General features: G+C 40.2%; 1 protein-coding gene across 1 annotated transcript; it reads left to right on the top strand.

Moving 5' to 3' along the window:
• The first annotated feature begins 9 nt into the window (after positions 1-9).
• Positions 10-15,745, top strand: LOC119727851 (progesterone-induced-blocking factor 1-like). The gene is made up of 16 exons (XM_038199926.1): positions 10-483; positions 1,102-1,344; positions 3,725-3,844; positions 4,645-4,778; positions 5,267-5,375; positions 5,833-6,014; positions 6,830-6,955; positions 7,563-7,661; positions 8,768-8,933; positions 9,659-9,809; positions 10,842-10,932; positions 11,094-11,196; positions 12,608-12,738; positions 12,952-13,036; positions 13,535-13,735; positions 14,694-15,745. The coding sequence occupies exons 1-16, from the start codon at positions 157-159 to the stop codon at positions 14,787-14,789; spliced, it is 2,364 nt and encodes a 787-aa protein (XP_038055854.1). The 5' UTR covers positions 10-156; the 3' UTR covers positions 14,790-15,745.
• Positions 15,746-17,392: the final 1,647 nt, after the last annotated feature.

The raw sequence follows: 17,392 nt of genomic DNA, 5'->3' as shown, positions 1-17,392 counted from the left end.
TACCAACATTTATTCTCTCCACTGACACCGCACACTCTACGACCCAGTTGATATTCGCCTCAGGGCACCATACGTAGATAAACTGAACGCGCGGGGTACGAAATTTCAGCTGCGGTCGTTAGATTTTTTGTCACAAAAAATCCTTAAAACAGAGCCATGGAACCCCGAGATATCTCCAGCACGATGAGTGAGCTGGAAACGGGGGACATCAGCACCTCCCTGGCCACTGATTTGTCGATTTCGGCGGAGGACGAATCGGAAACGGACCGGCGGCGAGACCGGAAAAGTTTCCACCAGAAACAGAGCAAGATCACGAAGCAGTTGATTGAGCGCAAACAGATGATTCACGACCTGCAGCTGCTGAAGATCGAACTGTCGCAGAAGGCCTTGATCATTGACAACCTTAAGGCGGAGCAGGTCAGCAAGGTGGAGGAGCTGGAAGAACGACTTGCCGACTCGCAACATCAAAAGCAAATTTTGCAGGTAGGCTTCAAAATATAATTCTTAATTCAGAATGAATTTTTATTTTTCTGATATAAATTTGTAAATCATTCAAATTACATTAGGGGCCTATAGACTTATTTCGATTACTCTTTGTCTTCTGGTTATAAAGTATAAATTTATGCATTGAAATACATGTACTTTTCTTTAAAATCATACTTAAAGTTTTTGTTTTACAAATATTATAAATATAAACTGAATATCAAATTCAATAAAAGTAGCCTCATCTGAACAATGATGATCATATTTCATCAAATTTAAAAACAAATTAGGCCCCCTATGTTCATAAGTTTTCTGGTACATATTCCTCATCCAACCAGCATTTGAATAGAGTTTCAAACTGTTTATGTTTTTTATATAACAAACCAGTGTGCAATCAGCAAATTATATGTACGATATTACGAGAGATTTTAATCTACGTGACCTTTTTAATTTTTGATTAATCAGCAGGCTTTTGAACATTAACACATTGCCTACACCTAATTTCAACAGCAGATGCTTGGTGCAAATTGTTTTATAATTAGGGACAAAAGTTTCCTACCACCAACTTTGTTGAACTCGTGCTTCAAAATGTACAATTGCTCATTTTGTATTAATCAGGCCAAGTTAGAGGCCCAGCTCAACATCCATAAGCAGGACTCCAGACAGCGACAGCAGCGTCTGCAGTCAGAGCTTGACATCATCGTCAAACGGCAGCAGCAGTTGGAGAGGACCAACGCTGAGCTGCAGCGCCGGGCCGGCGACGTGCGTAGCGTCCTGCGAGACCTGGAGCTGACTGAGACTGACTATGTTGAGCTGAGGGCACACTCAGAGGAGGAGCTGTCGCTGCGAGATTATGTTGCTGTGAGTTCAACTTCGGCGATCGTGTATCTATGAGTCCGGTTCCTATAAGGGAAAAAAATCCACTTTTAAATTATTTGACCAACCAAACTAGATGGCGACATTAAGAACATGCATGTATGTCATAGATAAAGGGCAGGGATTGAATTTTTGAGGGAAATTTGGGGGTAAAATGACGATGACAACGATAAAACGCAACACGAAAATAAAGATGGCGATCACTGCGTGATGTATCATGTGTAGCGTGAGCACGCAAGTCGCGCTGCACGGCACCAACCAGCCTGTAAGCTGCGTAGGAAAATCGTAATTTCTACCCCAAGAAACTGTTCAAAAATTACCAAAAAGGTGTCATTGCATTGAGAGAAGTCTGCTTTAGGTTGACAATGTCATTTTTTAGAAATAAAAAAATTGTTGATTCTAATCTGATTGAAACAAAACAGGGGCCAAAACACGATCGCCTAAACTCTTACCTAATTGCTTATCTGAGAACTTCCAAGTGACTTAGCCAACCTACTTTTATTTGTCTCATTTATTTTTTATCTTCAGTGATGATATTGCGAGGATTTGATCTAGGCCCACATGGAGCCTTGTATATTTTACTTCTTCGTCTAACTGTGGCAAATAAGAATTTATTCAACCACTAACATAGTAACAAATACACGTTGCCTTTTCATTAATACAATTCATGATATTATTAAAATGAATTCTAATTTTCAATGTTACAGGTCACCTTTTTTGCAACAAAAATTACCTTGGGTGATTGGGAATTTGGGATCCTGTTTCTTGATGCTCTGGCCCAGTGGTGTGTTGATCAATGAACATGTGAGATAGCAGCTTATTAAAATTTCAAAATATCAACTGAACGGACATATTATACACCTTACAAGTGACTCAGTCATCAGTCAATATCTCAGGAAGTCACAGTACCGGACGCATGCCCTTCGACTTCAGTAAAAAGAAAAAAAATCCCTCGAAAGGTTGACCATTTCATAGGTATGATTTGTTTATGTGTTGTATACCATGTCTCACAAAAGAAATTAAGTTAAAATCAAGCTCGCTGACCCATGTGCAAGATTCTAATACAATATTGTATTTGCCTTCAATTGTCAATTGCTGAATTGACCATGAAACTAAGAGGGAAAAAAAGGAAGTTTGTGTTTAACCTTGAACAGGGAAATGCGGAGAAACAAGATTTTTTTTTACCAGAGGAAGTTCATAAGCAGACAGTTTCCCACAAAGATTACTTTTCCTTCTGTGCCAACTCATCCGTACATACAAGGCCTGTATTATAAACCACACTCACTGTCGGGAACTTTCAATTCAATAGTGTCTATTGATAGTCAAGGGGCTTGGGTTTACAGTTCAGAAAGAAAGGGCGGTTTCTTTGCGTTGCCATTGTGTGTGAGTAGAACAATTGTTGAATTCATACAATTTTGATACTTCTTATGTGTATAGCACATTTATGGGTGGGTGCATTCATATGTTCATAGCCTAGTTTGTAGGATATTTTTTATGGTATTGCAAGCATTTGTGAACAGGTTTATACATGTATGTGCAGACATATGTTTATAAAACAGTAAATGCATACACGTGGATAATATTAGTAGTACAATCAAGGCATCACAAAATATGTTCTATTAAACACTAGAGACCTGTTTATCAAACTGATTAATTCATTTCTGCATGATCTAACTGTATTCTAATCATAAAATTTGGAGTTCTGCATACCCAATGTATTGTCTTCTTTGCTGTGTTTACTCTTGACTCACATGTATATTTTGTATCAAATTTAATTATATCTGGTAATCAGTGTTTCCCCTGCCCATTCAAACATGAGGCGGCCCACCTCACTACTTTCAGTGACCACCTCGCTCAATTTTTGCCAATATCACCACCTCGCTGTGAAGATTTGCTATAAAGGAAATACTAATTGAAAAATGTTCATTTTGTGTAATTTATGAGCGTTTTCCTTGACCTCTATGTATCAAGAATTCACAATTTGGATACATGAATGGAATCATCTCGCATTTTTGTAAGGGCAGCATCCTTTTGAGTTTGCAAACTGCGTCAATTTTGTTTTAATCATCAATTTGAATTTTTACCCCCTCGCTCATTTCACTAGCCGGGGGAAATACTGCTGGTAATGAAATAAATGGTTCCTAAAAAATGACTAGATTTTACCCTAGCTTTTTATCAATTTTTTATCATTCAAGCTTCAATGTTTGCGCACAGACCTAACATACAAATGCATTAGAATTCTTGACAGGTCTGAATCTGTGTAAAAATTATTCATATAAGGAAACTTTTCTTTTCGTATTTACTCAAAATGCATTGTTTAACTCAATGCATGCAACATCTTTTCTGTTTTGTTCCTTTTGTGCAGCTGAAATTGTACGACAAGGTACGGCCCCTCCAGATAGAATTGTCGGACCTCAGAGGATGGAACAACACCCTTGAGCAGCAGGTCAACACGTACAAGGAAGACCTGGCAAGATTGCAACAGGTGATTTGTCTGTTTCAGATTTGTACGTTGCAGTTGTGTAGCTACCTCTGGTGAATTCTTTGGAAATTATTTATTTTGTGTAAATGTACATAGATTTGATAAAAAAAATATGTACAATTACCGGTAGAGGTCTATGTCTGTCTAAGAACAGAACATATGTGATGCGATCAAGCTACATGAGTCGTTTGTCGACGGCTGGTCAAAAAAATTTTATTACAGATTTGAAAAGAGCACAATCTCAGCTTACTGCTGTGAAAACTGCATGCTGATACCGCCTTTAGTTCGAAAATTATGGAAGTTGGAACACTAAGAGATGCAATGAAGTGATGTGATGAAGTTGTCCTATTTTGGTCTGTATCTCCAAATAAAAATTCCCGACAAACGACTCATTTAGCTTGATTGCATCACATATATGGCTTTTCCACTTTGATATTTTTTTAGTTTAATGTCAAAAATGGCACAGATGATGAAACATGCACAAAGTGTATGGGATTTTGGAAAGAAGAAGAAGGAGAAGAAAAGAGAGAAAGAAAACAGAAGAAAAACAAAGGCTTTCTTGCCAAAGTTGCAGAAAAGCCAAACATACCCATGAATACATATTTGCCATCTAATCATGCACTTGTCAAGTCAGGTTACAGATACAGTGGAACATCGCTATACCGAACATGTTTGTAAACAGTGACTCATTACAATTTGATCAGTTTTCCTCAATTTATTATATTTTTTCAATTCATCTTAATTCATGCCTTATTTTCTGTATTACAGTCATTGTTGTGGCTTTTCTTGTTCTGATTTGACAGACCCTAACAACTGAGCATAACGCGAGATCTGAGTTGGAAACCAAATGTCAGCGCTTGACCCTAGAGCTAGCAGACACCAAGGCCTCCATACAGCAGGGAGACTACAAGAGAGAAAACTACGACAGAGTCAAAAGGTACAGTACACTGACAGGATCAAAAATATTATTCCAGTTGCTCTACAGTCTTGACAGTTCTCGTTTACCTACTAAAATGTACTAAGTTACTATTAGGTGGTAGTATTTATTTCAAACACCAATATGGATTTTGCTTTGTTGAGACTATTAATTCCTGAATGTCTTTCAATAATTTGCATAGATTCAAAATGTTGTTGAATAGAACTGGAAATTTGATAGGTATTTTTTTGATAAAGCAGTCTTTGTCTTAAATGTAATATGTCTGCAGATTTAGGGCGTCTTTCATGCAGCAGTTTTGCAGAGATAATTGTTAAGCACAGAACATATATGCTGAGCAGAAACAGCTAACCATTATCATTCAATGTTTATTGCATGTGATTGCATCTCCGTTCGTTTTTGCTTTAACATTATTGTGTAAAAGTATCGACCACATTTTATGTAGCGTTCAATATAAGCTTGGTCAATAAATTTTGGGGTTTTTTTTTCAGTGAGAGAGACCACTTGGAACATGACTACATGGAGCTGAAGAAACAGCATACCTATTTGGACGTGATGTACAAGAACACTCTGAGTGAGAAAGAAGACATTACAAAGCAGGTCAGAAGCATCGTTCCTGCTATCAAAATGAATTTTGAAGGAAAGATTCCCATATCTGGCCATCACTTGTCACCCTGTGCACAAACCGTATGAGACTGGTTTGAAAATGTGTTTTCTCAGTTAATAATTCAATATTTTCCCTGCTAAATTTGACTTTTTAGGACACATTATCACTTTCTGATGGCTGATATAGGTCACTGAAGGAAAAGTTTGTGATGGCCAGATATGGGAATCTTTCCATTTTGAATTTTATCCATAAAAATTTGGAAATGGTATGCTTAATTCTTTTAGCTTAGCCAATCAGATTTTTTTGCTCAGCAGACATTTGTTTGCTCATTAGCTCCGTAATTTTGAATGGAATCTCATTTTTGGTCGGAGAAACTGCCACCACATGGAGCTTGCAAAAACTCTCACGTGGCAGAATTTTCATTCCATGTTTTTTGTTATAAATTCCTAGTTGTCGACAGTGAATCAAGAGCTGTCCCTCCTGAGACAAGACAAGGACTACCTGCACAGGCAGCTGAATGACCTGACTGGCAAGCATGACCACTCAGAGAGTCGGCTGAGGGACACCACCGCCGACCTGGAGAATGCCAAGAGGGCGCGAGAAGAACTGTACGAGAAATATGTGGAGTCAAGGTATGGTACTTGGTTGGTTCTTCTCCTGCAGGACTTCCACAAGGGAGTATAACTAGGAGGCCAGAAACACTGGGCAAACCCCTTCTCTTAGCGATAAGTGTTACTGGTTTTTTTTCTGTGCATTGCATTACACAACACACGGGACCTCCGGCTTTACGTCCCATCCAAAGGACGAAGCAATAATGGTTAAGTGCCTTGCTTAAGGGCACAAGTGTCCGGGCCCAGGCTCGAACCCACGCCACTGTTTTCCTCTGAAACACCAGAGCATGAGTCCGGTGCTCTTAACCGCTAGGTCATGGGGTTGCAAAATGATCTCAATATTGTAAAAGACTTGTCTTGATTAACAACATTAACATTTTTACTAAAACAAGTACTGTTCTTAGAAGATCCAGACGTGTACATTGAATCAGGTTGCTTCTGCTGATTGTCAAACCTCCTGTTACAACTTTGTCTGGATTTTCCTTTGGGAGATGTATATTTGATGATTGGGTTGTACCTTTGACGCATATAATTTTTTAAGCACAATGCTTATAAAATTAAATCACTGAAGGGCAGAACTTTCACTTACGTTCCTTCATTTTATTTACAGTTTTCTGTTAAATGCCGAACAGCTCAATGCTCTCTGTCAGAAGTTTTATAAAGAATGCACCCTCAAAAGATTTTTTTTTTTTTTTTATGTTGTTGAGTTTTTAGACCATAGTGCTCTGTTTTTCTGCTGACGTACTGAGTCTTGCAGCTTTGGTAGAAAAAGTTAATATTAGCACTAGAAAACTTTCATCTCTTTTCTTTGTGTTAATGGTTTTTACTTGTTCCAGGGATCGTTACAAAGCTGAGTATGAGAGCAGGCTGCGTGAGGAACTGGAGGCCATCAGACTTCGTACAGACACCGAGGTGGACAAGCTCAAGACCACGACTAGAGAGATGTTTGAACGTGAGAATAGGTATGGGACACTGCACCATTCACACGTACACATTTCTCCATGGCATGTGACAGTTGTTGTGTTGCATTTTATTTGTTTTTTTTTCTGAAGCAGTTCTGTGAAACTGCTGAGTTACTTACACAAGTACAGACCTTGTTTGACAGACAATTATTGTTATTATTATAATTAATCATTTCTGGTAATGAAACCAAGTATTCCTCAAAAGCGGCCCAGGCACTGTAGCTCGCAAGCCTGAAGAAACCTGTGGAGAGAAGACAATGAGAAGAAGTTACAGTTTTAGAGGTGGGAAGAAAAGTCCAGAAGAATTTTCTAGGGGAAACCCACGGAATCAGGTAGGGACTGAAAACCCAATCCACATATTGCCCAGGCGGGATTCGAACCAGGGTCACAGCAGTGGAAGGCTAGGAAAGTACCGCTACACCAACCTGACTCCCAAGCGTAGCACAGTATCCAGAAACCTCACCAGGCCTTGCCGCTTCAGTGCCTGCAGCCAAAATTTCATCACAACTTGGATTTTCTCAAGACATTTGGTTTCCAAGAAAGCGTATGTATTTCACAAGCCATCTCTCAATGATTTGTTGATGTTATTTTGTTGTCTTTCCTTTAGGAATCTGAGGGAGAATCGCGACACTGCTTTATCAGAGAAGGACAGAGCAGTGGCAGCAGAGAAGGAATGCAGTGCCAAATATGACCAACTACTTGCAGAGTGAGTAATAAAGCTAGAATGGATCAGTCGGATTCCTCCCTCCTGTGATTTTATTTGAAAGCTTGCAAAAAAAAAATTCACAAACTGTAGTGAATATTGGTGCAAAGATGAAATTTGTGCGATGTTCAATTCTGTAGCCAAATGAAATGAATAAAACAAAGGAAATATAGACTTGGTGCCAAGTCGGTAATGGTTTTGCGTACGGTACCGGTTACTGGCTCCACGCATGTAAAATATTGCTGCAATGCGCGTAGTCTGGTTCCCTGACCAAATGATGCTGACTATTTCTGATAAAATTACCAACTTGGCGAATACGTTTTCAATTTTGTACACAACATATGGGAGTATGGCGCGAATTCTATGCGAGCATGAGCATATTCTAGGCCGCCACGGAAGATTGTTCTCATAACTTTGAGGGTTTGTACTTTGTGTTGTGTAACATTACAAAATTCATTATAGGGCATACACAACTCAAATAAATCGAGGATATCACAATGATACATTTTAATTTCTTTACACAATTGACCAAACTGAGTGTATTGGTCGTTAAAACGTCGCCAGATCTGCAAACATGCCCCTGATGTATTGAGAAGAACTCCTCATTTAACGGAATGAATGAGTCCTCATTTGCATAGCGCTGCGCAATTGGATCTCACTGCAATATGTATTGCGCTGCTTGCATATATGAATAATGGTGCAAGAACATAATCGTCAAGTCGTTAGATTTGTCGCAACCCTGCCGATTACGTACTAGTCTTATACCAGCCGCGCCGATGGAGTTCCACTGAAGTTCACGGACAAAAATACGACTATATAACGGCTTGTCATCGAGTCTAAGTGAAATAGTGTACAGTTGCCAAGCCATGAAATGATAAAGAGCCACGTCTGAATTACTTGGCTGTGGCTGAAAATAATACAGGGGTCTATGGGGAAGTGGCTGCAGCCGCTTCCATAGGCGTGTGTGTGATTTCCAATTGTAGCCAAGTAATTCGGACACGGCTTATCATGTGCACAAAGTCTATGCACGATCACTTCATGGTGTATTAAACTTATATGTTAGTTTTGACACATATGACGATTTGAATCATAACGTCTTGTCTGTTTAGTTTGAGGCAGTTGCAGATGACGTCAGACAGCAAGACCTCAGAGATGCTGGGCGAGGTCAGGATGCACAAGTTTGAGGCAGAGAGGGCCCACATGCTGCAAGAGGAGACGCTACGGAACCTGGACAAGACCCAGGTGGAGCTGGACAAACACCGCCAGAAGATCCAGGTAACTCTAGTCTAGGCCCCGTGATTGGATTCTTTTATTTTCCCTTAACACTGCCAGTCCCTCCCTGCAGCCAAGTCGCCACAGCGGTAGAGACCACTATCAATAAGATGAATCATATCCAGTCGGGGAATTCAAGTACATTGTACTTGCACCTGCGAAATTTTAAACATAGCCATCACATTAGCCTGAATATAGCAGGCCTGAGGTTTGCTCGGAATTTCTGGAGTCTAGGTGCCAAAATTTCTCAAACTAGATTCATCTTGATGCTTTTAATAGTAGGCAAATTTTTTTGGAGTGCACATCAACAGAAATTGTTTCAAGTACAAATTTAGATATACAAGGCCTAAGGAAAACTTGGGTTTTGAAGGTTCGAACCCTAGGTTGTTACCTCCAAGACCATCTATCGGCTCTCTGCGCGAACTAGTGAGGCCACTTTTGAATGCTTTAAAAAGCCCACTGGACAGGACACACTGTGTGTGCACTGGTTTGCACGCGTAAAGCAAGGAGTATACACCACTAATTATATTCTGAATGTTCACAAGCCCTAGCGTCTTCGCTTGAGCGTCAGGCGTTGTCGGCAAAGCATTCAAATTTTCCTCCCAGTGGTCTCCCCCAACTTGTCCTTTCTTGCTGTTGAGAGGGAACTGGTGCACAGAGCTCATGTTGTATAAGAACAGAATTCAGTACTTCAGTATTTTTATGCTAATTGTCCTCTATTTGTACAGGTTTTAACTAAGGAATACTACAGTATGCAAACGTCGTCGGACCGTAAAGCAACGGAGCTTGAAGCTCAGATTTCTGAGCTGCGTGCCAAGCTGGACATCTATGAGAAACTGGAGAAGGAACTGGATGATGTGGTCATGCAAGCTGCAGAGAGTAAGTCAATGGCTAGGGCTATCCACTTTTAGCACAAAACTAGCAAAAGAAAGAAATAAAGTTGTAGCCATTCAACAACTGGTTTAGTCAGTCATTGCCACAATGTCCTTCTCTAATAGTAAAAAGTAAAGGGGACGAACCTGTATTCACAGGAACGGAGTGCCCATCTCTCTTTCATTAGCGATTGGGCCAGACTCGTATGCTGCTGTGGGAGGATCGCCACACCTCCTCCACAGCGAGTCTGTTACCTTCCCAGCATTGAATAATGCCGGTACCCATTTAACACCTGGGTTGAGAGGAGTAGTTGAGGTAAAGTGCCTTACTCAAGGGCACAACACGCATGACCACGGTGGGGCTCGAACCCACAACCTCTCGATCACGAATCCTGTGCTCCACCACTAGACTGCTCCTTAAACAAGCGGTGCCTCACCACAAAATAATCGCAACTGTGCGTAAGTCACCCACGACGCCACAACACTTCCTCAGCATAGACGTGATCATATGACATCTTCAAAATGGCGGTTCGCGTGTTGAAAACAATCAAACGATCTTCCACAGCCACCTCTGTTCATTCGACCATTTTTGCTGCAGACTGATTGGCTACACAATGAAGTAGGATAATCTGGATGTGCTCACGACGTCGTAACTTATACAGGTCGACAGCGAATGATTCCTGCCTGTCAGTAACACGTCACAGAAGTTGAAATTTTTTTGAGCAATGACTGATGCTGATCGTCTTAATGTCAAATTTACACTCGGGTCACAAAAAATCTGTGACTGATGTGTTCCTGATGGTCATAGCTCAGGCGCAGTTCGATCCTGAAAAGTCAGTCGCTGACTGTTCTGGTCGTCACGAGGTCGACCTGAGGGCGGCCTAAGTGAATCCTAAAAAATCCCACACTGTGTGGGAATCAAACAACACATTCTTTGTACTTTTCAAGGGACATCAACTTCAGTGTAAAGTAACTGGGAGGGTTGCAGCATTTCGAATGGTTATGGCTCATGTTCCTTTCTTGTGTCATTCAATTTCAGATGACAATGATGAGACAGCAGAAAGAGTGTTGTTCTCATACGGGTACGGTGCTAACGTTCCGTCAACGGCAAAACGAAGACTGCAGCATAGGTAAGCTCAAATGAAAAACTTCCACTTTCAATCTGAAAAGTCCCTCATTTTAAGAATTATGTTTTGACCATGGAGGGTGAGTTTCAGTTGCTCAGTTACAGTTGTCTTTATTCTAGAACAATTTTTATGTAATTTTGTCTTTAATTTGTGTCATTCAACAGTGTCCATCTGGCAAGACGCGTTCTGCAACTGGAGAGGATCAACACGTCGATGAAGAAGGAGCTTGACAACAACAAAACACAGATGCATCAACTCGGGGAAGAGGTTAGCCTGATTATTCCAAATCACTCAAATTGGTGAGGGGGGGGGGGGTCCGAATATTGCTTGAGGCTGCGTTCAGATATTTCCACGTCATTCAGGACTGTAAGTTACTTGGGTTCAATCATAAATGGCATTTCAAGTCAATCACAAGTCATTTGAGAAGCTTTTGAAATGATTGGGCCAAAGGTCTTATTTTGTCATCATTTAATCCACCGATACCTGTCACATTACTTGTGATTTGACTTGCGGCTTACCTGTGACTTAATTACAACTATGCAGGTTAGAGCTACCTTACCTTGCAAGGTTGGCTCCAAGGGGGGTGGTTGGGGTAGCTAACCCCCCCGCGTAATTTTTTTTCCTAGGAGGGTTAGGGGCAATGTCATGAATAATTCAGTTTTTCCTTTAAATCATTGCAAGACTTAGGTTCTCGTTCTATTTTCCCCTTAATTTAAAATTATCTCGGTGATAAATTATGAGAAGAAAAATAGCTGATGAAAATGAGCAGCGACGACGTGGATTCGAACCAGGGATCTTTGTATCCATAGCTCATCTCGCTATCCACTAGGCTACTGTGTGGTAGCTCGACGACAACCGTTCTTTAAAATGCTTTAATGTATTGTAACTAGTTGAGTAACTATAACAACAATGCTGTTGATGTCATTGTCCGTTCTCATGGATAAACATGAATTATTCATGACATTGCCCCTAACCCTCCTAGGAATAAAAATTACGCACCCCCCCCCCCACCCCAACAACCCAGCCACCCAATTTGGAAAATCCTGCATCCACCACTGCCTTAAAGGGAAGATACAACATTTGCAAACATCAAAAAACGAAATGATCAAATTATCACGAAATACCTTACTAGATTGATAGGGAATGACAGTCTAAAGCATCCTGTAAAATCGTGGCTCCTGGTGTGCTGACATTTTCAAGAAAAATTGTATTTTTTTCAATGCTGGTCGGCTGAACAGCGTTGGAGAAAACTGGCTCTTTTTCAAAAATTGCTCCTTATTTTTCATATTTAGTTTGTCTGCATTTTCTTTGCAGTTGATTACACTCCTGTGAAGAGGTACAAGCCTGCTAGACAGATTCTCTGACCTTACAATTCCCCAAAGTCTATAAATTGCTTTGTTTCATTTTAAGTGGGGTCAGGGAACCAGATAACAAGAATATGATTGGTTTTCTTGGTTTTTCCAGCATCTACGAACCCAAAGCGTGAACAAAAGGCAGTGTAACAATATTTGCTATAACATACTATTCCTCCAAATCCATTTATTTCTGAAAATTGCAGCAAAAGCAAATGTTGTACATTCCCTTCAACGGGTTGATAGGTCTTCTCAATCTCAAAGTATTTCTGTGAAATTTCTTAGATTATTGGCATAGTCGCTATGCGTCTTCTTTTTCTGCGCAGCTTTCCAGTGCCACATCACTCCTAGATCAGGCCCAGCAACCGTACAACTATCTGATTGAGAGCATACGCGGCAGGGACGGCCAGATCAGCAAACACAAGGACCACATCTCTACACTCGAAAAGGATATTGGGCAAGTTGAGGATAAATTTGTAAAATTCTTCAGAAAAGTTTGATGAGCTTGGTTTTTTTTTCATCTTCCTTTTGATGATCATGATGACATGAGAAAATGTGCAGTATCATATTCAAGATTGATACTCAAAATTTACTTTCTTATTAGTCTGTGCACATGTAGATTCTCTTTTGTCTATTTTTTTGTGTCATTTTGTCTTGTCAATATTTGCAGACGGTTGAAGCAGGAACGAGAGGAGTTGATCCAAGCCAGAAATCAGATGTCTGCTGATCTGGAAAGACTCCTGAATCAAAGAGAGGTATAATAGAGGAAATTCTTGTCTGACTTGTTTGGGTTTGAACCTGTCACCTCCTGAATACCGTTCCAGAACTTTTCTAATTTGGCTCTCCATCCCGTGGTCCAATGGTTACGGTGTTTGCCGTGGTACATGGGTTCGAACCCTGATGCGGAACATGGTGCTTGTGTTCTTTGCCACAACACTTAACTACAATTGCCTCTCTCCACCCAGGAGTATAAATGGGTACCTGGGAGGATAGAGACCACATTGTGCTGATCTTGAGCTGCTGCAGAAAAATTGATCTCATGGCCTGATGAACAGGGGTAATAATTGTGAAGCGCATTGAGACTTTCAATGGTATAAAGCGCTATATAAGCACCACATTATTAATATACAGCCCCCTATTATGTCAACGATATTAAGAAATTAATTAATTTATTAAGTCAGAAATTAATTGCATTGCTTTTTTTGCATTGATGTTCCTTGTATTATAACCCATACTGATGTTTGTTTTTGCAGGAAATGGCAGTCATGAAGCAGGTTGTATTAAACATGAGCCAGCGCTACCAACCCAGGGTCTCTGGTTCACATCCTGGCCCAGTGCACATTGAGAAAGTGCCCAGCCCAGCCAAGACGCATACATCAACCAGCAAGCGGGCAGCATCAAGCCCAACAAAACATCATAGTTCAGACTCTTACAAACCAGCTCCAACTATCTTTGTAAGTTGCATGATCCCCCAAGAAACCTCCTGTATATATGCAAGCTTCTGAAACTGCTGACTATTTGGTGACCGTGCAGTTGGCGACATGGTGTGTTCTGATATGTTAACATCCCATTCAGGGCTCCAGCCACTCTGAAAATTGGGGGAAGCCTTGAAAATGTGTTTCCATTATTCCAGTCAGGAAAAACTCAGGGAATTTGGGGGGAAAAATCAGGGGAAAACTCAGGGAATGTGACAGTGGCCCAGAAGGGAAAGGTTTTTGTCAGGTTGACGTATGTGCATCTCTGTTGCATGTGGTGAGGAAAGGATGGCTGTAAGGGGAGAAGGGAGGCCCTCGCTTGTCAACAAGTTGCCTGTGTATTATCAGTATCTTAGTTGCTTTGCTGCGACCACCTCTTTACTTGCCAGCAACCAAAAAGTGAAACAATAATTCTCGTGGAATTTTTTAATTTTTGCAGGGAAATATCAGCGAAAAAGTCAGGAAAATTTGTTTTCATAAAGTGCTGGGAACGCTGCCTTTGTAATCAATCCCGTTCTAAGCCTGAAAAATGCTCCTTAATATACCAGTGTTTATACATTGTGTTTTCCCTGTCGCACAGGGTTAGTTGGAAAGTTCTGAGTTCTGAGTGCTCCAAGCCTTCTGGGTTTCTTTGCTTTTTACTGTAATGCTAACTGCTGATGGCTTTAACAGCAACAATCCTAACGCCTAAAGTTTCCCTGTGTGTATCAAGTACAGCATCATTCCGTTTTGTTACTCGTTAATCCAGAATTACTCTTTTTGAGTGTTTGAGAAGAAATGTACCAAAAATGTTCAATGTGATTTTTGTAAGAATTCCTTGTAGGACTCACGAAAACGATTAAGCTTAATAACGGCTGATGCTCCTGTGTCCTTAGTTGTTTCAGAAGAACCTCTAGTGATGATTTTCTTCAAATTTCTGTACTCTTTTCTCCATCAGACCTCAAAGGATCCACCCAGATGGTACAGCAGGCTGAAGGAGCAGAACACGTCCGAGAGAAGTCGCTACTCAACGGTCTACGCAACAGGGACGTGATGCTAGTACTTGCAATATCCCATACTCCTCCACCTTATCTCCAAAACGTCATTCCACAACACGCCATTGTTCTAAGGCCAACTTGGACCCTCCCAGGGTCTCAATCACTACCCCTCCCTTTCAGTTTAATAGGTTCCATTTTTTGTATGCCATCCATTGGCTTCGTGCGCGAAAAAGAGAGGGCGCTTTTTTACCATTTTCAAGGGCCCAGTGAACAGAACACACTGCATGCACGTACTGGTTCACGCGCATATAGCGCGAAGTACGCGCGCACAGCTTAATTTATTCTGAATGTTCCCAAACCCATGATGTACTTCCATGAGCGTCATCAACAATGCGTTTAAATGTCTCTCCCAGTGGTCTCCCCAACCCTCCCTTTCTTACCGTTGAGGCGGTACTTGTGCACGGAGCCTATTGCCTTGAGATCTTTTCCCATCCTACCCATAGACCAAAACAATTCTCAGGGTTTGGAATTATCAAATTATAATTTGGATGGGGGAAAATTCTGTTAATCTGAAGATATGTCATTTTTATCGCTATATTTTATAAACTATTGTGACTGGCATTACTGCATTCCAACTTAATGCTCTGGAATTCTGTTGGATGACTGGCAATGAAATACAGTTATTTTTATCTTCGTTTTATTTGTTTTAAATTCACGCCCATAAGTTGAGACACTCTTATTTCCAAAAAGTTTATCCTCGATGTTTCAGAAGAATGTAAATTCTGAAACTTTTTAATTAGTAAAACTGATAAACTCCAGTCACCAAATTGTGGCATCTTATCTTCATTTTTATTTACGTAGTAATATTCATCACTTTTAAACATTGGTTTAATTATACCCTTGTGCCATATGTACATCTATTTCCTTCTTTTTTTATTGCAGAATTTTTAATTTGTGCATATTGTGAAGTATGCCTCTGTGGGTTTTATTTGAATAAATTATTTTGAAAATATTCTTGTTTTCAGTTTTGTCATTTCATCGTCATTCTCGGTGTTTGTCTCTTGTGTGTGTTTGAAATACAAACTTGAAAATCTCATCAATTTGAATTTGGTACGGAACTCGATCAACAAAAACAATTGCCACAGTTAATTGTTTGCTTATATGTGTGGCTTTGATAAGTACCCGACCATTTTAAATAGCTGAATACAAAATTTCAAAACAAAAATGTTTTTATCGGAAAAATGGAAAAGGATAAATTACTACAACTGAAGGACATAATTTTCTTGTTAGTTTGTGTTGTGTTCACAAACGTGCAAAAATGTAATAAATTCCATCTATTGTCCACCATATTCCCCTCAAGAAAAATTACTTGCTGATTTTTTTGTGAAAATGTTGATGCATTGCATAGCAAATAAAACGTTCAAAAAAAGAAACTACCAAAACGTGCCAAATTGACTATAGAGGGCGCTATTGCTGTCATTAACACGAAGTACACGTAGAAAAATTATACCTGGCAAATCAACGCAGTGATGTTTATGTTGTGCCCATTCTTGAAAATCACGCATTCTCGAGAATGGGCGTGCACATTCTTGAGAATGTGCAACTGGATCCTTGCTCAATCTTGGCAAAAAATAACTCTTCCAGATTGAGCGCACATTCTCGAGAATGCGCGACAAGATAACGGTCTTGTCGATGCCGAGCACCGGCTGCGCTTGGCAAGTCTAGCTGAATCCTCGTTCACTGATTCTCAATAATTATACTGTTGCAACGCAAGGCGCTGAAAAGTAGAGTGGATATGATAAGTAAAGGCGTATTAATATGGGGGGGGGGACCGGGAAAATATAAGAGACATAATAATACTAGTGCAAAGAATTCTGATTTTTGGGATAATAAAAGCGGGGGGGGGGGACGTAAGAATGAAGAATGTGAAGAATGAGAATGAATACTGCGACATCCCATAGTGCTAATGCTATTTCCCATTTAAATTGCCACCAATTTATTGTTCACATCCCACCATAACGTCGCAGAGCTGGATTCTATCTAGTCAAAAGAGCAATTTTGGCAGCTTCTGGACATCGTTTTTTTTCGTGGCACGCATATGATACATGCAGGGACTTGTAACTTGTCTAGCCTAAACAAAGCACTTCCCAGACTAGTTCCCAGTCCTCCGTTATTACAAAACTTCCCATAGTGGGCAGAAAAAAGCAATAATAACAGGTTTAATTTGATTCAAATTATCGTAGTTATACGAGTACAGAAGCATAGCACATTTTCTTTCCTCTTTATATGAATTGTTTCCCTTTTAACCGCTATACAATTCATTTAACATAATTATGTCGTGCAATGTTTGTTAAGATTGGGCAAAATTCATAAATTGTGCACGTGATATTCCCACCCAATCTTAAGAATGAGCGCTCATTCTAAAAACGCGTGCTCGTTCTTAAGAATGGGCGCTCATTCTTAAGAATGCGCGCCCATTCTCGAGAATGTGCATGCCCATTCTCGAGAATGCGTGATTTTCAAGAATGGGCACAACACTTACATGTGTTCAGACATAGTCCGAGTAACTTGGACCCAACTTATCGCCTTTTTAAAAATTTGGACATGGTCTGGCGATAGTAGGGTCCAAGCCCATTCCTCGACCTAGACAACACAGTCA

Source organism: Patiria miniata, unplaced genomic scaffold, assembly GCF_015706575.1.
Source record: "Patiria miniata isolate m_02_andy unplaced genomic scaffold, ASM1570657v1 HiC_scaffold_20, whole genome shotgun sequence".
In the NCBI taxonomy this organism is placed as follows: Eukaryota; Metazoa; Echinodermata; class Asteroidea; order Valvatida; family Asterinidae; genus Patiria; species Patiria miniata.
Note: the sequence above shows the minus strand (reverse complement) of the source record. Positions and strands in the feature narration are given on the sequence as shown.